The sequence below is a fragment of the Camelus bactrianus genome, chromosome 10, assembly GCF_048773025.1.
Source record: "Camelus bactrianus isolate YW-2024 breed Bactrian camel chromosome 10, ASM4877302v1, whole genome shotgun sequence".
Taxonomy (NCBI): Eukaryota; Metazoa; Chordata; class Mammalia; order Artiodactyla; family Camelidae; genus Camelus; species Camelus bactrianus.
The window spans coordinates 38,496,719-38,524,668 of NC_133548.1; the positions used below are offsets into that span (position 1 = coordinate 38,496,719).

The 27,950-nt window shown below is 37.4% G+C and overlaps 1 protein-coding gene across 2 annotated transcripts in view; it reads left to right on the plus strand.

The window, feature by feature from the left end:
• RRAS2 (RAS related 2) overlaps positions 1-27,708 on the plus strand; it is a 68,644-nt gene extending 40,936 nt beyond the window's left edge. The window contains exons 2-6 of one of the 2 annotated variants that reach the window (XM_074372353.1): positions 13,018-13,105; positions 13,994-14,096; positions 14,272-14,380; positions 24,303-24,421; positions 26,202-27,708. In XM_074372353.1, coding sequence (XP_074228454.1) covers positions 13,018-13,105; positions 13,994-14,096; positions 14,272-14,380; positions 24,303-24,421; positions 26,202-26,367 — 585 coding nt within the window. In that variant the 3' untranslated portion in view covers positions 26,368-27,708. The remainder of the gene's footprint in view (positions 1-13,017; positions 13,106-13,993; positions 14,097-14,271; positions 14,381-24,302; positions 24,422-26,201) is intronic. The other variant, XM_074372354.1, reaches the window with a different exon arrangement.
• The last annotated feature ends 242 nt before the right edge of the window (positions 27,709-27,950 follow it).

Sequence of the window (27,950 nt, forward strand, 5' to 3'; positions counted from 1 at the left end):
TCTGGCCACCTTTTGTAATATCACATCCTCCCTTCTAGCTCCTGCTACTTTCAGACCTCCCTTCCCCATTTTTCTTCAGAATTCTAATCACCTCTGATGTATAATATTGTTTTCTTGTTGATGTTCAACCACCAAAAACTGCAGCCCCATGAAAGCTGGGATTCCGTCTTCATTCAGCTCCTGACACATCGTTGGTATTCCATTAGCATCTGTAGATTGAGTTAGGTTAGTGAGTGAACCTAAGGGAGATTGACATGGAAGTTTTAAAAGTTGAGTGGGCTGGGAAAGTCACCACCCCACTTTACCTCTGGTTTTGCTTCTATAGGCCCCTTCTCTGCTCTTGAAGAGATGAGAAATGAAAATGGGGTTTAGGATATTCATAGGTAGCAGGAGATAGAGGGGAAAGGAAATGAAAAAAGAAGTAACAACCTAGGCTCTGGAGCAAAAATTACAGCCAGTAGTGAGTTGGTCAACTCCCTGTTTAAGGGGCAGCCTTTTGATTCATTTCTAAGTTTGGAGAGGAAGAGAACCAATTTTCGAATGCCCATTTTGAGCTAAGCAGTGTGCTGGGTACTTTACCATGTCATTTACCCTTCACAATAGCCCTTTCAAGTAAGAATCATTATGGCCATCTTACCGGTCAGGACATTGAGATTTAAGAGATTAAATAACCTTCAGATCACACAGCGGTTAAGTGGGATATCCAGATCTGACTGACTCCAAAATACATACTGTTTCTCTACCTGAAGGAGAAGTCTTTGTGTAATAATAATTTACATTTTACACGGTGGTGTAAAAATTTCAGAAGATTTTTACATCTTATTTGACTCCTTATAACAAACTTGTGAAAGTTGCTATCACCTGTTTTATAGGTAATAGAACTTGGTGTCAGTGATGTGATTTCCTACAAATCCTACAGCCAGAAAGTACCAGGAGCTAGGGCGTTAAGCAAGCCATCCTGACTTAAGATCTGATATTCTTTTATTACGCCTCAAACTTAAAACAAAGACATTCTCAATAGCACCTACAAATTAGGTTTGACACTCTGTAGTAGCTAAATATGTCATAATAAAATTAGAGAGCTGGAAAGAGTCTTAAGAGATCATGAAGAGGAAATTCCTGAACAACTAAAAGCCAAGAAAGAGGTTGACTCATCCAGGAACACTCATCTAGTTGTTGAGCTGGGACTAGAATCTAGGTTTTCTCATACTTCTGTGCTCTGCTTTTATTAATAAAGAGTTTATATTTAATCTGTCTAGGTCTTCCCCCTTGGTTCCCTCTTATATTCACATGTTTCAGATTTCAAAACCTGCAAAAAATTTTTCACTCCCACTCATATCTCCCAGCAACCTAGATCTTCCCACAGGTAATTGAAGTTAATCAGTTTCATGTGTATCTTTCCAGAAATGTTTTATGGACATAAAGCAAATACATAAACTCTGTGTATTTATTTAATGATGTATCGTGTAGATCACTCCATATTAGTATGTGAAGTCATTCTTTTTTTTTAATGGCTGCATTCATTTTGAATGAATGTTCCATAATTTAACCAGTCATTTACTGAAGGACTTTTTAAGTTATTCCCAGTTTTTTAAATTAAAAACAATTCAGTAATGAATAGCATGTCATTCTTTTATGCACAGAGGTATTGGTAGGATAAATTTGCAGAAGTAAAATTGCTAGACCAAAGAATGTTTTTGTATTTTTTTTTCTATATTGCTGTGTTTAGATCCTTATTCTTAATGTAGAAATGGAGTGTTTTGAATAAAACTGCTTTTAACTGTCTTCTTTTTGGCACTTTATAATTTAAAAAATAACTTGAGTAACAGGATTCCTTTTTTAAACTGGTGCATGCTGTATGTGTTGATGTTAATATGGAAGGTTAAAGAAAGTGTAATGGAAGTAGTATTGCTTTGGAATGAGACCTGGATTTGAATCTCAGTTCCACCAGCCTACTAACTTTGTGACCTTTGGCAAATCACTTAACCACTGAGCCTCAATGATCTCATCTGTAAAATGGGAATAAATAACACCAGCCTTACAGAGTTGTTGTTTAGAACTGCTGTATTTCATTGATTCTAACTCATACATTTTTTACCCTACAGGGTAAAAGTATCTGACATTGAGGTGCCTTATAATCAGAGACATGCCATAGTTGTTTTGGCATTTTTTTTCATCCTTGTCATATAAAATAATGATGGTCTTAGAATTGATGGCATCTTAGATTTGATGAAATAAGGTGATTCCAGATACTGGCACATGTGCTAGAGCATGGTGTAGGCAGTGGAATTTCAGTATGATGGGGAAAGTTCAGGGTTGAGGTGGGTGTCGATGAGTATTAGGGGAGTGGATATAGCAATGGAAATTCTGTGGGCTCATGTTACCCACAAATGTGGGTATATGGAAGTTGGAATTATGGCAAATTGTTGATGAGTAACAGGACTTTGGAGGTTTAGGAACTGTGTATTAATACTTGACAGGAAGACTTTATAAAATAATAAGACCACTGGAGAAAATATTTGCCAATTGTATATCTGACAAGAGATTTATATTCAGAATACATAAAGAACTCTTACACTCGATAATAAGAAGATAATTCAGTATAAAAAAGTGGGCAAAGATTTGAATCTACATTTCTCCAAAGAAGACATACAAATGGCCAATAAGCATGTAAATAGATGTTCAACATCCCATTAGGGAAATGACAGTCAAAAGTGGGAAGAGATCACTACACTGACTAGGATGGCTAGAATCAAAAAGATAGATGTTCAGTAACAAATGTTGGTGAGTATTTTGAGAAGTGAGAGCCCTCGAGCACTGCTGATGGGAATGTAAAATGGAACAGCTACTTTTGAAAAGAGCTTGGCAGTTCCTCAGAAAGTTAAAAATGGAATTACCATATGATCCTACCATTCCACTACTAGTTATATGCCCAAGAAAAACATATGTTCACACAAAAGATTGTATGTGAGTGGTCACGGCAGCATTATTTGTAATAGACAAAATGTGACTACAACCCAAAGGCCATCACCTAATGAATGAATAAATACGGTATATCCGTACAATGGCGTATCATAAAGGAATGAGAAATGAGGTGCTGATACATGCTATCGCATGGGTGGACATTGGAAACATGCTAAGTGGAAGAAACTAGACACAAAAGACTACGTATTGTATGATTCCATTTATAGGAAATGTCCCAGACAGGCAAAATGAGAAAATAGATTAGTGGTTTAGTGGTCCTAGGGATAGGAGGGTGTGCTAATGGGTATGGGATTCCTTTTTGGGGTGGTGAAAATGTTCTAGAATTAGATACTGATGATGGTTGCATAACATTGTGAATTACTAAAAACTGTTGAATAGTATAAATGGTTAGAGGTTAGAGGCTGTCTTGTACACCTAGAGCGTCCCACAGAGGTCAGCATTATGTTGATGAGGCAGCTGTGGTCCACATGAGGTGGAGTCAAGGAAGGCGAACTTAACTAAGGTAATAGCAATGGGGATGGAAAGAATGGGGTGGGTATAGATCCTCCCTAGCAGAGCAAGGTTCAGTCAAGGCAAGAACCAAAAGACACAAAGACTTGTGCTTTAGTGTGAAAAAGGGAATGTCTGGGATTTACCATGGTGATTGTGTGAAATACATATGATGCACAGTGGGCTTATATGGCCCTCTCTGTTTATCTGTTACTTCTGACTGTGCCAGTTATTGTGGTTTTAAAAAATTGTAAATTCTTATCCTTAAAACTTCATTTAGGCTTTATATGTTACCTGTTAAAATAAAACTACAGTAATTGGAAAACAAATAACTATTAAGTTCAAGCAAGGGAAATAAACTTTATTATGCTAACAATAGAAGCCACTGGCATATTGTTGCTCAGTGGTTTGTAAATATTGTGCCGATGTTAGAGGATGATTTTCCTGTTATGTAGGCAGTCCCTGAGTCAGGCTTGACTTACTTGCAAATGGTTTGTATATGTATAGAGTGGCTGAAGCCATGGCAGAGCCCCTTTCCTTTTGTTGACAGTTTTCAAAATCACTCACTGGTATTGTGAACTAAAAATTTTGGGTGATCTTGTCTACCCAGTAGGTTAGCCTTACGAGTTGTAGGGTTATAGAGGGAGGGGAAAGAGGAAAGAAGAAAACCTTTCCCTTTTCTTCTCTCCTTTTAAAGCCTTTGGAAGGATTAAGGCTGTGGAGAATTCAGGGAGCTGGCATCATGAATTGGTAATTTACCCCCCTTGATAGATTCTCTTGGCAGAGTCGGAAACTTTTTCTTTTTGACCTATGGTGCAAATGTTACTAAAGATTCATTTTGGTTTAGAATTTTGCTTGTTAAAAGAGCAAGCATTGCTTGCAGGGATGGAGTGAGCTGTCTCACACTGCAGGGTGCTCTAGTTTGAACTGATACTTTTCCACCTAGTGCCTCTGGGTGAGAGCTAGCTTTCCTCAGGGAATTGCTAGTTTTAATTTGAGAGTAGAAGGAGTAGTGGGGAGAGAGGGAAGTGGTTTTGTACCTAGGATGTTTTCAGAAGGAGGCCAATGCTAAGGTAAGAGTGTACTGGTGGGGAGTTGGGGCAGGATGAGGAGGCTGGATGTCTGTAGGGTGCCCCTAAGAAAAGCTTTTCCTCCCTGTAAGTGTAGCTTTGGGCTGGCTCTGTACTCTGCGAAAGGAAACAAAATTATCTTCCCATTTCTTGTTGGGCCAGATGACTGTGCTTCAGAAGTTAGAACTCAGGGTTAATGCTGGCTTAGAACCATGTATTAATGGTAGTTTTTGTGGTCTGGCCTATGGACCTTAAAGACAGGTTAGAACAATTTTTCTCTGGGGAAATGAGCACCAAATAACTGACTTAGAAACACATTTTTGTAATAGGACCAGTTTGTAAGTTGACTTTGTACCGTAATTTTTCTTGTTGCCGACCAGGCTCGTTGATTTGCAACAACACTTTGCTTGAGATGTATATATATTGCTGAGATTACCAAAAAGTCCCTTGAAAGGCACAGCGTGGCTTTATACAGTCTGAGACAGTTAGCAATGTTGACTGAAAGCCTAAGTTTTGTTAAAAAGAAACTGAAAGGATTACTGGATTTAGGGTAGCTTTATTACTCTGCATTAGAGTTCTGAAGTATAAATTATGGAGATCTCTGTAATTATACGTGTCAGATTAAATGAAATACTAATTTCAGTCAGGAAAAATTATGTACTTGAGTGAAGGAATATCAAGCATATTGGAAACATTTGACATAAAAATAATGGAGGACGCTGCAGGGAACAAAGGTTCTCTGTGACTTGACAGCTGCTGTTAAAAAGTGACACCAGGAAGAGCCCGGCTTTGGCTCACAGCTGCCTGTAGTTGCTGTAGTCTGCTCTAGTGTTACCAGAGGAATTTGCACCACTCTTGTTTTAGCAAATAGAGGCTACTGATAACCAACCAGGTCCTTACTGTGCTCTGGGAAATTAATTCCTAACTTCCCATTATGATCTTCATAACTACTGGGTTTTCCAACAGCCAGTATTTTCGTGCTCTAACAGTATATGTGCAGAGTACCTTGCTTAACTCCAAAGAAGTTGTGAAAGGCATGAGATAAGCCTTGGATACATCAAATCTAGTTGTACATATGCAACAGGATTTTAAATGGAGCTCCAACTTATTTCAGTTTCTCTCGAAGGCCCAAAGGCTGAGAATACAGCAGTAGTTTCCAAGTGACTCTCATATTCCAAGGACTTGCATAGAAGGTGGCCTTAAACTGTTTTTGCGCATTTAGCCCATACTTTATCTACAGGAAATACAAGTGTGGAGAGCTAAGCGTTCTGAGACAAGGATGATTTTGGAGAGAGCAGTTAAGTATGTGGTGTGTTCTGTGTCCTTTCCTGCTTCTACACACAGCAGAGAGGAGAAGACGCCTCTCTTAAGCCTCCTTCTTTGAAGCCAAAGGATGGGGGGATGCTCTTAATAGAATCGTTCTGCGAACTTGACATGAATACCCTGGTGTTTGGGGAGCATAAGGATAGTATGTGAATCTGTGGATTCATAGCAGAAAGAAAGAGGGCTGTGTAGTTAGCAGTATGCACTTCAAAAGACAGTAGTGTTTCCCTGAGTTTCTGAATGGAACCCACTTAAAGTTTTCTAAAATGGGATGTGGTGCATGGCCACTTAGAAGGTGATGTGAATCAGGAGGAGGTACCCAGGGAAACCCCAAAGGTTGAGAGTTGGAGGTGTAAATGGCCAGGACTTAATCATATCCTAGGAATTGCACATGGAGGGTCCTACTTGTGTACTTTTCCAGGAAACCCACAGGCTCTCATGAGAAAGTTAGCATGGACATCAGATTTCATTGCTGTGGCCTTTTCAACCCCCCTGACCTGTCCCCACTCCTTCATCTGTAGTCCTTAAGAAGCCAGAGCAGAGGCAGCCTTGTTGAGGGTAGAAAAGATGCAGAATGTTAGATAGGGAAAGAGAGAAGATAACTGGTCTTAACTATCCATTCACCCCAGTCCAAATGCAGCCCTCACAGCTCTATGTAGGAGGGGGGGAAAGAAACTTTAATTTAGATAAGTATTGACTAATGCAGTTAAAGCACTGTACTAGATATCTTAATTATTGAAGTCACAGTGTTATTGGGGCTGAAGGTGATTGAATAACTATTTATAATTGAAAAATGATTGGAAAAAATTAGGAGACTTGCCTTAGATTTCATTCAGGTGCAAGGAAAAACTTGCCACAGAAGGGCTTTGAAAAGGAAAGTTGTATGCTTAGGGTCTGTTGATTTTATTAGCTCATTGTGTCACTTATATGTTCATATATGCACATACATGAAAAGGTGAGCAATTATAAAAGGAAATTATAAGTACCAATTACATGATATACATAAAGCTTGATACATGTATTTTCCAAGTCACAACTTTTTTTTAACAATAAGATAAAATATTTGAAGTTGAGACAATCCAGAGTAGTCGTCACCTTAAGGGTAGGAGGAATTCAGAGCACACTGAAATCATTTTCTGGTTGGAGTGTTGAAGGCTTTGTAAAGAAAGTAAGCTGTGCTTTGGACTTCATTAGCTATAATTTATTAAGGGCCTACTGTGTATTGTAGACTGTGTTGTAAAAATACTCCACATACATTATTTTTACTTTTCACAACAATGCTGCAAGGTTAGTATTATTTCCATCTTTTAGACAAGGAAACTGAGGTTCAGATAGGTTAAATGAGGTACTCCAGTTCCTCACAGCTAGTAAGGGTGGTAGAGCTGTATCCTGATCTGACTCACACCTCAGGCTCTTCCCACTCCGCCCTGCTGCCGCCCTGCTGCCTCCCTGGTGGCAGCACTGCAAGGTCCAGAGGTGGAATGGGGTGGGCTAACTAGGAAGAGAATGGGCACACACCACACTCACTAGTGATCACAGTTCTTAAATCCCTCAGGGCAGCTCTGTGAGCAGCCCCGGAGGCCCCAGCCCTCTCCCTGTTCCTTCTGTCTCCTTTGTTTTCCCTTTTCCATTATCCTTTGGTGCCACATCTGAAGTGGGCACTGGAATAAGCTCTCCTTACACTAGCCCAGTTCTCACTCTTTTCTGTTGAGAAAATGGGCTTTAGAGATGTTAAACAGCTAGGAAGTAGGATGGCCTCTGGGTTTGAATTTCAGATCTCTCAGACTCCTTAGCCCATACATTTTCTTCCCATCATGCTGCCTCCAGTAAGGACTTTATAAATGCATGTATTAATAGAAAGCAAGGCCTCGTAAAGCCTCATGTTTTGGTTTATTTTGTCATAATTTTAGAAATGTAATACAGGTTTTGTGGATGGAAGAACTAATAGAAAAATACTGATTTCAAGTGGAGGGGAGCAGAGAACCACAGAATTTTGTGTCTAGAATGTTTCATGACCTGGGTTCTGTGGAGCTTGAGGGAAAGGGGAGAGGTGAGCAGGGTATCAAGAAGGAAAGGAAAGTGAGGTTGTTAGTCTTGGGTTTCCTTGCTTTTTCTTTTTCCTGGTACTTTTACTCCTCATTTTGTAGACCAGTAAAGGAATGAAAGATTTGAAATTTTTTATGAATTGTATATTAAATAGCAAGAATTCTAGAACATTCATTAGGATAAGACCTGAATTTAAATTGTAGTTATCCTACTTTATTAGCTAGGTGACCTAGAAGAGTAACATAATTCTGTGCCTCACTTAAAAAAAAATCTGTAAGAGGGAGATAGGTATCTAAAGGATCATTGTGAAAATTAATTGGGAAAATTTTATGTGTGTCAGTAATCTGCTTGTCACACAGTAAGTGCTCAGTAAATGATGACTGCTGTTACTATGATTGAGGATATTTCACTTTTTAAAAAATGGAAGCAGAAATGGAGGATGAGTATGAGTGTGCTTTACTTCCAGAGAGTTAGAGTGAGCAAAGCAGAGCCCGGAAACTGATTTCAGTGCTGGATATGCCAGTGATTTGCTGTTTAAGCATAAGAAAAGTCACTCTACCTCTAACAAAAATCTTTGTCCTCATGGAGCTCATATTCCAGTGGGGGTTGGGGAGGGGGGAAGGATGGACAATAAAAGTAAAGTAAAGTATAAAGAAAACTGCAAGATATTCTGACCAAGAAAAAACTTCAGTTTCTAGGTGAGTTGGTTTTGAGTAGAGTGAGGTGAAAGCTCAAGGTTAAATCTTCCCTTGGTTTGATCCTTCCTGTAGTACTTAAACGTGCTACCTCATGCAAAAGTAGAGAGACTAGTGTAACATACACTCATTACACATTACCTAGATTCAGTGGTTGTCAAGGTCTTCCCACATTGTCTATTTCCTTCCCCTCCTTGCTCCCTTTCCCCTCCTCTTTCTGCACCTTTTGTTTTTAGAGGATTCCTGAGAATGTGCTGTGCTCAGAAATGCCCCATCATTTGTTTACAACTCCCCAGGGGCACCTTAGGTCTAGCCTCCTGTCCTTTTTATATGCAAGGGTAGTGGACTTTAACCAGTTTGCTGAATTTACTGAGTTCCCCAGAATCTCCAATAAATTACCCATCCCAGTGTATAGACCAGGCACCGCTCTGTGGCAGAGCTTGGGAACTACACTTTCACCAGCAGCTTGGTGTCCAGAGAGAGTGGGTTGTCACTTCTGCCCACTGAATGCAGAAATTGCATCAGCTCATTCTCTTTCCTCCCCGGCCCCTCCTTATCTTCTCTAAGGCAGATTCTTTGAATGGGAGGGAGTGAAGTAGCAATTCTCTGAAGCCAAGCAGAGCTCCTATTGTGCAACCTAGTGGCATTGACACAGCAATAACATTCCCAGCTATCACTATTGTGTTATTAAGGGTTTTAGACAGCCTTACTCAGACCAGATTTTGTCAGGGGGATGTCCCTGTCTAAATGGGTTAGCTTCCCTAATCTTAAACTTTTCTAGGTAACGCCTGACAACCTTAAAGAGACTAAGGTCTACTTGTCGTTCTTACTACCTGCCCTTTGAAAGGAGACATTCCCTTTCTTTTGGTTAGGATCCTTCTCTATGCATCCTTTCCTATGATTTCCAGAAAGCACATTGCTTTCTCCACTCCCAGTCCCCACTTCCCCTTTCAATGGACTGAACTCTGGGCAAGGGCACTCTCCTTTCCTGCTCTTGTGAGAGCCTCTACTGTCTTCCACAGTGCAATACTGTGCTTGTTTCCACTCCTCTCGCCTTCTTTTCCCTTAATTTCTGCTACATAATATCCTTTCTGGTCTATGGTTGGTAACTTTTTTCAACTTCAGGAGACTGTTTTCTCTTCAGGCAAATTACTGGGGCTCTATGTTTATAAGTGAATGTACATATAGTTCCTATGTATGACTGCAACGTTAACTGCTTAAATTTTGTTGCCTTCTGAACAAGCAGAGTATTGGCATTTCTCTACCATTTCTGTTCTTTGGTCAATATGGTTAACACTCCTCATCCCCTTTGCTCTCAATCACAGAACAATTACTGGATATTGTGTAAAAAGCAATGAGTTCTGTGAAAGTAGGGACCTCGTCCCTCTGATGCTCCATAAATAATTATCGGACAAATGAATGAAACCAAAAAAGCAAGAGCAATTGGCTGAAGGGTTTCAAGTAGTGAAAAGTAAGACTTTGAATGGCAAACAGCACACATCAAACTGGAGGATTTTGCGTACAGTGTAAAGAAATTGCTGAATCCTATATTTTGTGTACGGTGTAAAGAAAGTGCTGAATCCTATAAGCAGCAGGGAACTGTTTATGTATTTTATAGAGGTATAATTTGTACATGTATGAAAAATGCACACATCTTAAATGTACAGCTTGAGTTTTTACATGTGTATGTCCTTGTGTAATTACTGCTTAGACCCAGAAAATACTTTCAGAACCTCAGATGGGGAGCTTTTATCTTGATTTACAACACTTTGGATACCAAGTCCCATGGTTGGTCTGTGGTTTAATTAGGACTGGAATTACAACACTTGTTCCTGGTTTTAGCAAGTCTTTTTACCCAAATAAAAATGCTATTTCATATCATCTAACTGGGTGACAAAAATGATACACTGACTCTGATGGCTAGCATTTATTACCCATGAACATGTCTTGGCACTTTATATACATTACTTCATTTTATCTGTTCTGCAAGGTTTTGTTACTGTCTTTATTTTACAGATGCTAAAGTTTAGTTAAAGTATTTTGCCTCAGGTTCCACAACTAGAAAATAGCAGAGTTAGAATTAAATCCAGGGCTGTCCATCACCAGAGACTGATTTCTTGTTGTTGACCTGCTGCCTCAAATATCTGGGACCCAACTTTAAGTAACAGCAATCTTATGTCTTTGTGGTGGGAGGTGATGATTATCTGCGTTACCTGTACACAATGAATGCTCTTTTGTTTGTTTGAATGCTCTTTTTAAGTGTGTTGCAACCTGTGGCTTACTAGAATTATGAGAGGGAAAGGGATCTTTGATTCTGTGGGTCAGGCCCGATGATGTTCCTTAAGGAGGATCTTTATGAGGGAGGATGATGCTTTCAGTGAAGATAGCTCCGTAAAATGTGCATGTAGCAAGGTCTCTACAAATTTTGAAATCAGGACTCAAAAAGATGAAACATGAACCTACATATCCAGAAATTCCAACAATTTGTCTTAAAAATTAATGAGTGGGATAAATGCATGTCAGCGTTAGTTAGCAAAGTGGCAAAATTCTTGTAACATTAAGAGTGTGTTTCAAGAGCTAAGACATCCAAAGAAAATATGAAACTTCCACAGTCACAAAAAAGTTTATTTTAATAGCCCTCAAAGTTGCTTAAACCAACAGTCTTCTATACGTGTTATTTTCTTACTTTGGTATCACTATGCAAAAAAAAAAACATTGCATTGAAAGAATATGAGCTATTGTGCATGACTTAGACATTTGAAAAAATATATTTAATATTTGTCCATTGTGTTTTCAGACAAAATAGGACAGTGCTGCACATTTTAACACATTTAGGCATAAACTGGGAGCAGCCAATGAAATTTAGATTTTACAAGATGAAAGCATGGCAAAAAGTATCAGATTGCTGTGGAGAAACATGTAACAGGAAACTAATCTTAAGATATAAACAGCATGCCTTATCCAGCTTGCTTGGTGAAAGACTACAGTTTTATGTTTAGAGGATACAAAGAATATTGTTGCCAGTTGTATTTACTTTTTGAAGAGGTGTGAGTGCCAGAAAGTCAGTTCAGGATTGTTTTGATATGTTTATTTTTAAATAGGGTAGGGTGGTGACAGAGATGGCTTTCTACTCAAAGCTGCCCCTGTTGGTAAATGTTTCTTTTACAGACTTTGTTTAATAAATCATGCATTTATAAGAAATCATCAGAAAGGAAATAGGATTATGGATACTGAATTCTGTTACAGTAAAGCCTTTTATATCACATTTTATAAAGTAGAAAATGTCTTTCAAAAATAAATATGTAAGTTCAAGATAGCAGGCAGATCAGTGTCTCCCCTGCTCCCTACCAGAGGTTTCTTTACTGCCTTGTTCAGAGTGCCTACCTTTTGAGTAGCTTTCTGGTGTTTGCATAGGCCACCATGCAGGCTTTGTCACTTAAGAATGTGTCCCTGGAGCCAGCAAGTCCAGCTGCCTTCCTCCAAGTCATCCCTCAGATTTTGTAATGAGCTAGTGGCAAAGCAGGCTTTGAGGGAGTTGGTCAAGAGGGAGAGTGAAGGAGATATTCAGAACAAAAGAAGGATGTCAGCGTCCTAGTTAGTGCCATTCTGTAAGGGGGCACTAAATTCTCTTTCAGATTCTTGTTGTTTCTGTTTTCTTTTTAAAACGTTTTTAAAAGATTGTGAAATGTAATATACAAACACAGAAGTGGTTTGCTAAGACTCTTCCCTTCTTACCGTTTCCTTAGCTGTTCTTCTGGTGATGATTTTATAAGATATTAGTTGGAAGATTTTGCTAACAGAAGAAGAAATAGAAGTTAAGATAAAAAAAAAAACAACAAAATTATCAATGAAAGAAAGTTTGAGATCCATGCAGATGGAAAAAAACCTGAAATCATATTTCCTTAAGGATAATACGCAAGGCAGCTGAAAGGGAATAAGACAAGATATGAGAGAAGGGGAGAAAAGAGGGTGGAGCTTCGAGTTGTCCAGACTTACTCTTTTCTCATTTGTTTCAAACTGCTTGGTTCTAAGGACTGATGTTTGTTTGCCCTCAGGTTGCAAATAGACCTGAATTACAGCTTACTCTGTTTTCTTGGTTTTTCTAGAACTTGAGGTCTAGAGTCTTAGGTGTATTTAAGTTAATTATGAAAAAAAAAGAAAAACTACAGTAGATCTTTTGCAGTCTTCTTGCATATTTCAGATACGAAAATTCAAAGATATTTAATACCCTTTCTCCGCTTGGAAGCTGCTCTGAATAGACTTCATTTCATAAGGAATTGACATAGTAGGATAAACCTTAGTACAATGAAAATATTTTGATTAATTCTGGATAAGTGAGATTTGATAAAATTACAGTGGTACTTGGACGAGAAAACATAAATTTTAAAATAAGGTTATTGTTCTTACAGTCCTATTTTGTAACGGATTATGATCCAACCATTGAGGACTCCTACACAAAGCAGTGCGTGATTGATGACCGGGCAGCCCGGCTAGATAGTAAGTAATCTCCCTTTCTTGATAGTTCACATATCATATTTTTAAAAATAAGCTTTGATGTTTTGCTTGGTTAAATACTACAATTGAAATGTTAGTTGATTTTTTTAGTTTTGATTGATGAATCTACATATCAGGCAACTTACATATTCCTCACTGAACGTAAGACAGTAATTGGATTGATCTTGTTCTGGTGAAACTAATCATGTCACTAAACTTGCTGAAGTTGTGTTTGTTGGGTCATTTGGAAAAACATGAGGTTTTAGCTTTTCCTACCTTTTGATGAAGGTTAAAATGGGTGAAGTAAATATAGAAAAACTTCAATATTTGCTAACTTGCTTAGAATTTATAGCACAGAGGCCTTAGCAAATAGTGTTTTGTGCTTAGCTAAGCATTCCACCTCTCCACAAAAGAAAGCCCTGTTCTTTTAACTTGTGTGATTCTTTCATTCACAGAGATTAAGAAATACATTAGCACCTGCACATTCAATATGGTATTTGGGGGTTGGGTGGACCAAAGTTTCTTTCTTGAATTTGCAGATATCTTTTTCCATTCTTTCAATGGAGGAGGTAAACTTCAGGTGACTTCAGAAGTTACCTGACTCTGTCTGCCTAGATGTATTTGATATTTTTAACCTTGTAATTGGCATGCTAATATATTCTAACTACAAAATCAATCTGCACTGATGAAGATAACTCTGAAACTGTCTGCCATTAGAATATATTTGTCTTTAGCATTGGGAATGAAGTATAAGAGGAGAATGCCTTTTAAAATATTACACTAAGTATGATGTTCTCCAGAGGACCCTCATTAACTAGACCTATCTTTGTGAGGAAGCAGTTTTATAAAATGAAAGCATGAACACAGTTACATTTCTTGTTTTTTCTTTAGTTCTGGATACAGCAGGACAAGAAGAGTTTGGAGCTATGAGAGAACAGTATATGAGAACTGGAGAAGGTTTCCTGTTGGTCTTTTCAGTCACAGATAGAGGCAGGTTTGTACCAATATTCAATTGTAGATCTCCTGTTCATGTCTAGATCATTGTTTTATTGAATTTGGATTTTCTTGTTTTTATAGAAAAAGGAAAAGTAATAAAGTACTAAGGGGGCATGGGGCTTGCTGAATTCTGATACTTAACCAAATAGATTAATTTGTTTTTGTGTTTTTAGTTTTGAAGAAATCTATAAGTTTCAAAGACAGATTCTCAGAGTAAAGGATCGTGATGAGTTTCCAATGATTTTAATTGGTAATAAAGCAGATCTGGATCATCAAAGACAGGTGAGAGGGACTTTGCTGCTGGGAAACCAATTATTTATAATCATGCAAGTGAATAGGTATATTTAATGAGAAAGTGCCATGATCAAAACCACTGTGCTGAGAGTGGCACATTGGATTTTACAGAAGTCCTGTAATAGGTGAGAAATAAAGAAGGAAGTAGGCTTGGGGAAATTAAATTTTTACATATTACACAGGACTTTAGTGGACTCTCTAAGCCTGCAAGTATTTATACCAGCTCCATTCACATGTTAAAATTTCTTGGGTAACACTCACAACTCTAGTTAGATAATCTTAAAAGATACCCCTAATTCAATGCTAATGCTAAATTACCTCATTTATAGAGAAAGACTTTGTTTTAAATTAAAGTATTTGGATTTTTCCTAAGTCTCATTAATGATTGAATTTCCTCTTAATTCATCACATTGGTAACTCTAACACCAGTAACCTGCAGGAAAAGAATGTTTTCAGTATTGAGTTGCAGGCTAGTTTATTCTTACTTGATCTGTACCTATTTATTTCACATTTGATTTTTAAATTTTTTGGTATATATTGTCCACTCATCTTTTTGTAGGGAAGGGGAACAAGGTCAGATGTAAATTAACTCATTATTTGGGGGTTCTTTTTGTGTCTTCATTTCTTTTAGGCCTTTAGCGTGTATCCCATATCTGGAGTATAATTGTTTAAATTCTTAACTTTTGCTGGTATTTAAGTTCTCTTTCATTTTTATACCTCTCGTGTTAACAGATTCTTAAGATTTTCTTTGAAAAGTGCAAACATCAGGAAATATTGGTTGATAAATGGCATTGAGAGCAGCCTTCTATTTTGTGTTAACTATTATTTAATATATAATCCTAAATTTGTGAGCTCTGTTTGTAAAATTTTGTTGAAGGTATACCAGGTTTAACACGTGGACTTGAGACAATGATACTGTTGTTCTAATGCTAAGATTTAGAAATGTTTACTGATAATACTTGATGTAGAATAAATTTTACTGCCAGGTCTCTTTCAAATTTGATTTATTATAAAGTTAAGGTGAAAACATTTGATCTTCATTGCAAACCAGTATAAGCTGTTGGAGATAATTTAGAATATGACACTGCTCACATTTTAAAACCTGTAGACAATCCATCTTTTTTTTTAATTGATATTTTATTTGGGGGGGGGGTGCATTTCCTTCAGGGTTTCTGAATCTAATTTTATTTATTAGATATTGCCCAGTAGAACCTGTCTACTACTCTTCTAGTTCTTTGTAGAACCAGAAATACTTGAATGTCATTGGATCTGGAAAATAACGCCAGAGTAGCTCTGCAATGAACAAGGGGTTCTTGCCCTATCTAACACTAACCTCCACTCCACCCTCAAATACTTCCCGCCCTGATTTTTCTCACACGTTTTCATGGTGGTAGTTCCAGTAAAGGAACAGGTGGCAGGCCTGGGTGAGGTGGGAGTCTTCTTAAAAGGTAGGCGGTAGCAGATTAGGGGGAACAGGGGAGTATCCCCACCAGAACTAAGCAGGTCTTGCTGTGATTAGCTTGGGGCAGGGGGTCTTTATGAGTTATTTTTAAGTTATCTGTATACTGACGATTGCCAGTATTTGGAGTGTGGTTTCCATCTGTCTGCAGATATTAACATATTGTGGTACTTAGGCTTTGTTTTATACCATAGGCCTATAAACTTTTCAGCTAAGTTTTTTTTTTTTTTAATAAAAGTAATAGATTCTCAGAGTAAAATAAAAACAAGGTGGTGAAAGAATAATATAGGGAATGATACGTCTCATATTTCCATCATCTTAAAGATATGCACTTAGCTTAGAGAAAATCCTTCTATATTTATTTATCAGCTTTAAGACACATCCAAGGGAGAAAAACAAGTGGCTGAAAACGGCATAGTTTTCTGCTTGTTCCTGGAGACTCTCCTCTCTGAAGGATAGGTGCAAAGAAACATTGTGTTCCTCCCATGCTTCCTCTTCTCTTTTCTAGTTTCCTTACACACATGCACTCAGGCATGTTAGCTGCTCTCCTTAGAAGACATGATCACCACTCTTATGTGAGCCTTTAGTGCTGACTGGAAATCCTACTATGCTTCCCTAGTCCATTCATTTCCCACTTGTTTGGATGATTATTACTTACTTTCTCATTCTTAAGCTTACACTTTCTTCCCCTTCCTCACTCTCAGCTGATGATGATGAGTGGTATTTCACTATTTCACTGAGAAATTTCTACACGTTCCCACCTCCACATGTACTAACCTTAAGTGCTTGTGTACCCCATCAATTCTGCCTCCTCCACTTTCATGGATAAACTTCACCTCTCTGATCAGCCTCTCCCATAGGCACTGGAGCCTGTCTGCTCCTTGTCGTTGGCTCACCAGCATCCATATTACCCTAGCAATTTTTCCATCCAGGTGTCCTATTTCTCTTCTGCATGGTCATTTCTGTCAGCATGGGACATGCTGTATCCTCTCATCTTTAAAACAAAAAGTAACCACAGCAAAAGCTAGTTCTTGATCTCACATTCCTCTCTGAGGACCTTTTTGCTGCTCCTCCAGCAAGCAAAACTCCTTAGAAGTGTTATCTATACTTGCTCTCTACTTTCTTTTTCTTGCTTGCACTGACTTGGGGCAAGCAGTGTCAGGTCAAGGTCACCACTTGCACAGATGTCAGTAACAGTTGACACAGTTGCTCACACTCTACTTTTTGAAAGGCTTTGTTTACTTAGCTCTTATTTACTTAGCTCACCGTTCCTAGCCTCCTTCCTCCTCCCTCCTCTTTTTATTGGTACTTCCTTGTCTCTCTCGGTTGTCTTAGGGCTCAGGCACACTCATCTAGGCCCCGGATGTACAAAGACAAACATGCCTAGTCTTGAGGGCCGTACTTGGTCCAGTTGAAGTAGAGGTGCTATACTAAAGGGTTTCACCTTTTAAAAGTCTCTTCAGAATCAAAGATGATGTTCTATAATGTCTTGGCACCCTTACTTGCTCTTCCAACTGAACCTGGACAAGCCCCGGGCACCCGATGAAAACTTCTTCCCCTTCTTTAGAAATGCTGACATTTTGGTCATTTCTTCAGGTTCGTAGTGACCAGTCTGGCTTGCTCTTAGTTGCTGACTGGCTTGTTCTTTTCTGCCTTTTTCTTAGACACAGTACTTGGGACTTTCTCTACTTTTCTAGCCTGTTTTCTCTTGCATAGCAAATGCCAGTTCCCCCATGTTCTTTGAATTTGGGGCTGAACACCGCCCTTGGTGTTCCTATTACTGGCTCCTGGGGAGCCTACTGGGGAGGAGAGATCAGCCAGAAGAGGCTTTGCCTGCTTCCTTTTGGCTTCTGTATCTCTGTGGACTTGCTTCATCCACCCACCTATCCATCCAGTATTTATAGAACACTTCCTAGGCACTGATGACAGGGCAGTAGGAAAAAGTCACTGAAATAAAAGGAGATCTGTAGAATTTGACTGGCAGTGCTACCACATACCTGGGCCCTTAGAGATACGTAGATCATTTTGTTTATCCTATCAAAGATGGAGGAATATAGGTAAATGATTTGCTTGCTTGCTCTTGCTAAATGTAAACATAGGTAAATATGACAACACATTGATTTTGAAATTTAATATAGCAGTTGTGTGGGCTTGGACTGTGGACTTCGTAATAGCTCTGATTTCAAGTTCCTTGTCCTTGACTCAGCCCCGTTTACAAATTGGCTATTTTTGCTTTTTTATTTTCTACCTTTTTACCTCTCCTGGCTTACCTTAGTTTCTCCCTTTCCTCTCCTACTTGTTAGGTATTTAATTGCTACTGACCACCATTTATTAGAGAAAGGAGCCCATTATACTTATAATAGTGGATATCTAAGTGTACTAACCCCTACTCCTCCTGTCTGTCAGTACTTTGACCACAGTGTGCCCCTGTAGCCTCCCAGGAAAAAGAAACCCCTCCCCCCAACAATAGAGTTAGCGTCTTCTCTGGCCTTACTTGCTTGGGCCTTGTCTGCATCTAGAAGGTTTTGTAAACCACTGCAAGGGCTTCTCAGTTTTGACCACTTAGTTTGTGTTTTGTCCATAGCACATAGAACAAAGATGTGCACTCAGTATATAGTTACTGAATGAATGAATCAAGATGTAGTATTAATATGATTTTTTTCTATATAGTAGATATTTTTGAAAAATAAAACTGGTTTTGCTTCTGTAAACTTAGGGATATGTTGAGTTAATGAATAACCTAAGTGAGTATTGTAAATATTGTAGTCTACTCCTGTTAAACCCAGTTTGTTTAATAAAATTACTCTCATCATTCCCATTTTGCTCTTTATTTGGAAATACATAGTAACAGATAAATTCATATTAGCATGGATTTCTGCTAATATTCATTTGTGCCTTTCAAACTGGGTCTCACTGGAGGCTCCCAAATGTGAATCTGAGTTTCTTGCATCAGGTTCTCCTTAGTTGTTTAAAACCAAACGTTTGCTGGGTAACACTCAGACCTACCAAACCAGAATATCCAGGCTTAGCATTTGGTATCTTTGTATACTTCTCTCGCTTGGAAAACCTCTAGGAAATCCTTGTTTGTGTAGCTTTCAGTCTTCTGTTGATTTCTGGTTTCACAATGTTTTGGCTTTGTTCCACATGGTGTTCTTTTTGTCATTTTTTTTTTCTTTGGTGATAGCAATGCTGTTTCTACTTCTTAGTTAAAAGTATACTACACCAATGAGCTTGAAAACAGCTTTATATGTGGTTAGAGATTTCTTGACCAGAAATGTGTGTACAAACTTTGCTAACCTGGATTCCTGGAAGACAGTGGTGTGAGATCATGGTTTAAAAATGAATAAATGAAGCACATAAACAGTCTTAGCAGTGGGATTGTTTTATCATCTAGACCATTGATTTATTAATTTTTCTTCATTGTATAAAGATAGGTCATTTGCTATTTCCCTCTAGCTGAATTACATTGTTTAGAGGGGATAGGATAAAGTACCTTTCTGAAGAATAATTGAGCAAAAAGATAAAAGGCAGAATTCTTAAGGACATATATTTCCCTTTCCCAGTCAAATTACTTTATGTTAATAAAGTAATTTATTGACACTGATATGTCTCAGATATTTCTTTTTACTTTTCTTCCTATATCATTTCTTTTACTTCCAAATGTACTTATTTGGTCATATTCTATTTACTTAACATACGTTTGTTAAGTAACTACTAAGCATTCTTATAGGCTGCGGGTATACATAGACAAATACACCTTACAACCTAGCTGCAAAGGACATAATGGTGTGAAAGCAGGAAAATGAAGAAATGTAATGTGTTGGGGTTTTTTTGCTGCTCATTATAGGGTGTGATGGGCACTCTGGGATGCTGTTGTAAAAACAACATTAAGGGGAAGTTTTGATTGCTTGAGTCTTGAAGTATTAGTAAGAAACAAATTAAGAATACAGAGTTGGGAGAGAAGGGATGATATCCCAGGAAGAAAGCATAGAATTTTTGACAAAATGGTATTTTTGTAGGATGGAATTTGATGTCAAATTTTCTTAAAATAGGAATTTTCCTTTCTGAATTGGTGGCTCTGTAAAAGCTTTATTTTCTTACTTGGCTTCCTTACTTATTGTTAATTTCTTGCTTGATTTGATTGATTTATATTTCAAACCATAGGCCTTATGTTACATACGCTGTTTTGAAGAGAGGCAGGGTAAATTTAAAAATTACGTAAACTTGGATATACCAAAGCTATGTATAACCTGCTGCCACACTTTTGGAACACAGCAGGGTATAAACTGTTATGAAATAATTGTTAGATGTATATGCATTAATGTAATGGCCTCATGATATTTCATTGAGGCTGCTGAATTTTGAGCATATGATTTTAAATTAGAACAAACTACCTGAAAGAATTAGAGGGAACAGTACCTTGAGCTAAAATAGGGCTAGAAATAATTCATATTCGAATCAGCCAGGGTGGAAAATCCTCTAGTTCTTGAGGTATTGAGTAGTGCACTGAGAAGGATTTTGTTCTAGTAGTGGAGCAAAATTGTTAGCCCTAGACTAGCTATTGTTTTGGTACTGTGTGACAGAAAGCATCAAACTTTACAAATAATTGCATACCATAAGAAAGCTCAAGAATATATGAATACCAGTTTTCCAGAAACCAACAGCTAAAAATTCAGTACCTTCACATCCACTCAAAAATTACCAAGAATATAAAGAAGCAGAAAAATGTGACCCATAATAAGCAGAAAAAACAATAAGTAGAAACAGACCCAGAAACTACACAGATGAGTTGGTGAACAGAGAAATTAAAAGTTATTATAGTCATATTCCGTATGGTCAAGAAGCTAGAGAAATGATTGAATATAATAAGTAGAGACATAGACGATGTAAAAAGTTCAAAATCAAACCTCCAGAAATTAAAACTACAATGTCTGAGTTGAAAAATACACTGGATGGAAGTAACAGCAGAAGTAATGGCTGAAAAATTTCTAAGTTTGATGAACTCTAAAGCTCAACAAACCCTGAGTACAAGAAATATGAAGAAAATTACAAGGCACATTGTAATGAAATTGCTTAAAAGCAGTGATAGAAAATCTGAAAAATAACCAGAGGAAAAAACAACTGCATACAGAGCAACAAAGATAAGGATGACAGTAGTCACGTTGTTTCCCATAGGAGACGATGTAAGGGAGATAGTGGCACAACATCTTTCAAGTACGAAGAGAAAACTGTCTCCTAGAGTTCAATAGCTACTAAAACTTTACTTCAAAAACAAAGGTGAAATAAAGACTTCTCCCAGATATACAAAAAGTGAAAGAATTCATTACCAGCAGACCTACATTATAAGAAATGCAAAAAGGAAGAAAACCGTACCAGATGGAAATTTGGACCTATACAAAGAAATGAAGAACACCTTTACCTGCTATGTGGGTAAATGTAAACTGCTTTTATTATTTCAGTCTCCTTAAAACATAATGGGATGTTTAAAGTAAACTAATAACAATGTATTGTGAGGTAATAGGTAATAACAATAAGCAAGAGGGAGAAGCATACTATTGTTGTAAGTTCTTAAACCATACATGAATTGGCATACTACCATTTGAATTAGACGGTGATGAGTGAAAAATGTATATGGTAAACTCTTAAGCAATCGTAACAATAACATAATAGATAAATAGTTTATTAGCCAACAAAGAAGATAAAATAGAATCATAAAAACAATACAGTAAACTCAAAAGAAGGCAGAAAAAGGATAAATAGAACAAAGAACAAATGGGACGGATAGGAAATAAATTTCAAGATGACTCAACTATATCAATAAGCACATTACATATAAATACTGTGGACACCTCAGTTAAAAGGCAGACATTGGATAAAAAGCAAGACCCTGTAAGAAATCTTTCAATGTAAAGACACAAATAAGTTAAAAGTATAAAGGGCCGGGTAAGATATACCATGCTAATACTAATGAAAGTTGAAGTGGCAATAGAAATATCAGACCAAGTAGATTTCAGGGCAAAGAATATTACCAGGAATAAAGAGGATTGTTTCATAATGATAGAGAGAAATTCATAAAGAGAACATAACAATCCTAAACATTCATGTACCAAATAACAGCTTTAAGTTTCTTAGAGCAAAAATTGAAAGAACTGCAAAGAGAAATAGACACATTCACTTACAGTCAGAAGTTTCAGCGTCTCTCTTAATCATTGAGCAAGTAGAGAGAAAATCAGTAAGGACATAGCTGATTTGAACAGCATTATTGAGCAACTTACTGTGACATTTAGTGAACACTCAACAACAGCGGAATACACATCGTATAAAATGAGAATGGATCATAGAACAAGTCTCAATACAATTAAAGGGATTTAGTTAGATGGTATATGTTCTTTGACCACAGTGGAATTAAATTGGAAATCAATATCCTAGAAAGATATCTAGGAAGTCTCTAAATACACGGAAACTAAGATACTTCTAATTAACCATTGGTACAAAGAAAAAATGGGAAATTACAAAGTATTATGAACTGAATGATATCTATAAAACAGCATATCAGAATTTGTGGGATGCTACTAAAGTATATACATATAAAGAAGTTTATAGTGTTTAATATTTGTATTAGAAAAGAAAAAATTGCAATTCAATGACTAGCTTCTACCATAAGAAACTGTAAGAAAAAGAAAGGACAAATTAAAATGATAGTTGTTGGAAGAAGGAAAATAATAAAGATAAGAATGGAAACCAATGAAATTGAAAATAGAAAAACCATAGAAAAAGTAAATAAATCCCCAAACTGGCATCATATGAAGCCAATATTACTCCAATACCAAAACATACAAAGACATAAGGAAACTAAAGTTCATTTTCTCTCGTAAACATAAATATAAAAATTCTTAATAAAATTTTATTAAATAGAGTTCAATACATGAAAAAACAATGCATTATCACTCAAGTGGATTTTATTACAGGATTGCAATGTTGATTTAACAGGCAAAAGTGAATCAGTATAATTCATCATATTAGCAAACTGAAAAGGAAAAATCATATGATCTCAATAGATGCAAGAGGGAAAAAAAAGCATTGGACAAGATCCAGCATCCATTCTTGATAAAAACTCTTTACAAACGGAATAGTGAGGAAATTTGTTAACCTGATACCACAACTAACAGCTTACTTGATGGTGAAAGACCAAAAACTTTGTCCCTAAGATCAGAAACTACTCAAAAGTACCGCCTCACCACTGCTGTCTTGCACAGGAGGTTGTAGGCAGTGAGGTAGAGCCAGAAAATAAAGACATTCACATTGGAAAGGAAGCAACAAAACTGTCTTTACTAGCAAATGACATGATTGTTTATGTTTATGTTGCATTTACCAAAAAACAAACAAAAAACCCTAGATAAGCTTAGCATATTTCTAGGGTCTAAGATAAAGATGCAAAAATTATGATTCTGTTTTTGCAGAGAAAAATGTACATCATTGAAAAAAGACCAGAGGAATGTGGTTCTGTATAGGTGATAGGTTCCTTAATTTTCTTTTTCTTTCTGTCCATCTATAATTTTCTAACCTTTTGTAAGTGTTTATTTTTGTGCTAATGACAGCAATGAAAGTAATTTTTTCAGAAATTATTTTTTGCCCTACTGTGTAAATATAAATGGAATAGAGACTAATATCACTAGTCCAACTTCTACATTTAAAATCTATAGGGTATTTACTTACATTCAGTTAGTGTTTTCTTACTCTGGCCTACCATTTTGTATGTCATCAGTGATGCCACCCTTCCCTGCCTACTTTCCTTCATCTCCTAAGGTAAGGAAGGCATTGTGAGGCTGTGGTCCTATTCATTATTCATTTTCCCTCACATATTTATTGAGCGTTTCCCATGTACCAGGCACTGGGGAATGGAGAGAAGACAATGACCCCACGGCCTCTCAAGGCTTGCCCTGCTCTCCAGCCTCACCTCTTGCCAGTTTCTCTTGGCTTGTTGTATTTCAGCCATTCTAGGCTTCCTTCAGTTCCTGCAACTTGGAGCACCCTCATACATGTTATTTCTTTTGTTAGGGATACTTCCTTGCCCCACCCCTACCCAGCTCCGTACTCTTTTATTTAGTCCTTAGCCCAAATATCACTTCCTCAGGGAGCCTTTTTCTGATCCGCCCCACAGGGTTATAGACTCTCGTAGCACCTTGTACTTTTCCTTCCCAGAACTTATCACTGCTATGTTTAATACTTTTTGAGTAATCACTAGACTGAAATCTTTGGTCATATTTTTCAGACTTGTTCTGTAGAGCTAGGCTTCAGCACTGTGTGTTGAGCTATTAAGTCTCTTGGTTCATCTTATGACAAACCAGCTTGGCCTCTGGCTGTATTAACAGTGCATTCTGTGGCTGAGAATTAGATGGAGCAAATCTAATTGTTAATGCTGTAGCTCAAACACAACTCTTGAAATTTCAGGTAACACAGGAAGAAGGACAGCAGTTAGCACGACAGCTTAAGGTAACATACATGGAGGCGTCAGCAAAGATTAGGATGAATGTAGATCAAGCTTTCCATGAACTTGTCCGGGTTATAAGGTAAGCAAAACACATCCTAGAAGTTTCTTTTAATTTACTGAATTTGATGGGTAGTCACACTATGCTTTTTAAAACAACTGGGAAGAAAATTACAATTAAATGTTTTAAGTAAGAAAGAAAATTGTATGCAGGAGTGATTCTTGTCTGGAAATTAATGCATTTTAACAGGTATGTTAAAATTTTTAATGATTTTTCTAGTTACTTCCTACATTAAAAGCCTAATTTTATTATATGGAAATAGAGTATACATAGGGATTTTTGAAAAGAATCTGCAGCTTCCAAAGGTGACGATGGTATGAGGGTACTGATGACAGCAGCTAACCTTGGAGTGGAAATCTCTGCCAGATGCTGGGCTGAGTGCTTCACTGTATTACTACATTTGATCCTCATCACAACCCAATAATGTCCCCCCTTTCAGATGAGAAAACAGGTACAGAGAGGTTAAATAATTTGAACACATTAAATGGCAGAGCTAGGACTTCAGTCCTCGTCTCTGACTCCAGAACCTGTGCTCTTCACTTTGCTTCTTACCCAACTCCTCCTCGGCTGTGAGGAGGCCAGGCAGTAGAGGTTCAGCAGTCCCCCAGGGCATGAATTTAGCGTGATATCCAGACCACATAGAGGTTTTCTGTTAGCCAGCCTAGGAGGCCCCCGTGGTTTGGAAAGTGTTCATGGATTCTAGGAAGCTGGAGGTGATAAATGAGGTTGGCTGGAGAGTGTATGTGAGAAAGAGTGAGTTGCTTTAGTGGATGGGGTTTGGTTAGATTATTTTGGATCTTGGTGGCTTGGCCGCTACATCACTCTTTGTTCTCTAGATCTGCTGGTTTCTCCACTTGTTGGATAGTTTGACAGATATATGGAGTTCTTGTTAGTTGTATATCTAAGGTGAACTGACATCTGAGATTCTTCTACTTTTTTTGCCCCTTGCCAGGGCATTCTCCTGTAGGGGCGTGGGGAGTGAAGATTACATTTTCGTTTTTTAGTAGTTTGTTAAAAGTCTAAGTTCTGTTATTTTTTTACATGAAAACAGAGTTTCAGTTTTGCAAGATAAAAAGATTTGGGATGTGATTGGTGGTACACAACACTGTGAATATACTTAAGCCACTGAACTATACATTTAAAAATGATTAAGATGGTAAATTTTGTTATGTGTATTTTACCCCTCCTCCCCATGAACCAGTGCAGTCTTAAAATAATTTTTATTGCTTTTTTGAGATATTTCCTCCTTGGTTTTGATCCTCAGAATCTATTCATATCCATTGATCAGTCAGGAGTGAGGAGGGGGTAAAGGAGACTTTTTTATGCCTGACACTGTTAGGCATTTGAACATAACGAGATCTTCCTTAATCCTCATAGCAACTGTGAAAGGTAGGGTTTTATTGTCCCTTCTAAAAAACTGAGGCTCAGAGAGGTCAACTAACTTGTCGAACACTGACTTGCAGCTCAGAAGTGGCAAAACAGCATACTTCATAAGGGTAGGTACTCTGTGTCATACTCTGGTGATAGATGTTCATTCTTAAGGATACCTTAGAGTCATGAAATTTCAAACTGGGAATGGAACCTAGACTTTATTGAGTTCGGCATCTCATCTAATTGAAGACTTGTCCATCAGTGAAACTCAGGCGGCTTTGCTTATGCTGGTGTTGAAGCATTTATTTCCTCCCACCCCTATCCCGAAGATTTGCTTGGATTCATTGAAAGCATATGCATGTAAACTAGACTTGGCCAACAATAATCTACATTTTCAGTGATATATTATCAAAAAGGCAATTATCTGTAGATTTTTCTATCTTACAGGAAATTTCAAGAGCAGGAATGTCCTCCTTCACCAGAACCAACACGGAAAGAAAAAGACAAGAAAGGCTGCCATTGTGTCATTTTCTAAGAATCCCTTGAATTTTAGCTACCAACTGCCAGGAAAAGCCCTCGTCTTCTCCTCTTCTTAACAGTTTATGTCACGTTGGTACCTTTCTAGCCTTAGACAAATGATCACCATGGTAGCCTTAGACCAAGAAGCTGGCTAATCCTTTCCGTGAAGCTCATCCTATGGTCATTTCAAGACAGATTTAAAGGAAACACTAAGGCTGCTTCAAAGATACCTGATTCCTTTAAAAAATATATCTATATACACAGACACATTCTTTTTTAAGGGCTTTTATTAGGGATGAATCAGTTTTGGAACCTAAGCTGTTTGCCAAGTTGGAGTCAGAGGTTGTAAAATTACTTTTAACTTCTGGAATCATATTGCCTACTGTTACTCTATATAGAAACATAGGGAGTTTTTTTTAAATGTGAATTTTTGCCTGTCTCTAAAAATTTTGATGTCAACTTCAGTTAACCTTAAGTACACTGAATTGAATCCATAAAAGTGAGACATCTCAGATCTTTACTGATGCTACAGCCTTTGTTTTCCAGTGGCCAAAATAAGAAAATGCCTATTGTATTTATAGGTTAAAAACTGTGTGTAAATCCTTCACTATTACTCCTATTCTTAAAGATAATATTCTGTGTGGCCAAATATTTGGACTCATTCTGGACTTAAGCATTTCAGTGTTCTTGGTTTTTTAATTTAACTCTTTTCACAGCCATGTTGAGAGTGAAAATAAATAATTTCTGTCTGTCTTCCTTTTCAAGTATTTCTGGATAAGGGATTCAAAAAACTAAAACTGTTTTTGTTTGTAATATAAAATAGGGAATTGATCTTTCCAGGGTCAGAGATGATTAATGTTTTTGCTATATACTTTTATACATTATTTTCTTATCAAACTAGTTAACAAGTATTTTTATATGTTTGTAAGCAAATATGCTTTCACAGCATAACTTGTGTATATGTAAAGATAAGTATTTAATTCTCACTGTTCACTTTTAACTGACAAAGAAAACAAAGTGAAAAACTACAGAAACTGTGGTAGAACCTTACTTGCTGTCCTGGTCCTGGTTGTACCCATCTTTGGCCAGTCACATAACTACACAAGAAACCTTCCCAAAAGAGTACAACAGGATGACACTGAACTCACTTCTGATGTTCCCTACTGGATTTTGGCTGTTCTATCAAGTAGTCAGTGGTAAAACTTTTAATTGACAATTAGTATAACTGTGGATGGCTTCTGTTTTTAATTCTGTGGATTGTGTTTAAACAATTCAAAAATATGTTCCTAATTTTGAGATACTGAGTGGTATTGCACAGTTGTCACTTTACTGAACGTGTACAACAGTCCTATGAAGTCTATAAGGCTTACCCTTGTATAGCTTCCGGTGCTAGAATTAAAATTGATCTGTTATCACAAGATGATGCTTGATGACTTGTTATTTTGGTGGTTTTTTGAAGGAAGGACTGTTGGAGGAAACTTATTTTGGTAGCTCTATGCCTTTTCCTTAGGATATAAATCTAAAGATCAATATTGGTTATGTAGCAGGTGAACTTGTAGTGAAATGGCTTGGTGTTTTTAGTGATTTCCTGAATATTTTCTTGAGTCTGTGTTTCTTCAACTTTTTCTATGAAGTGCTCCTGACAAAGAACCCCAACTGT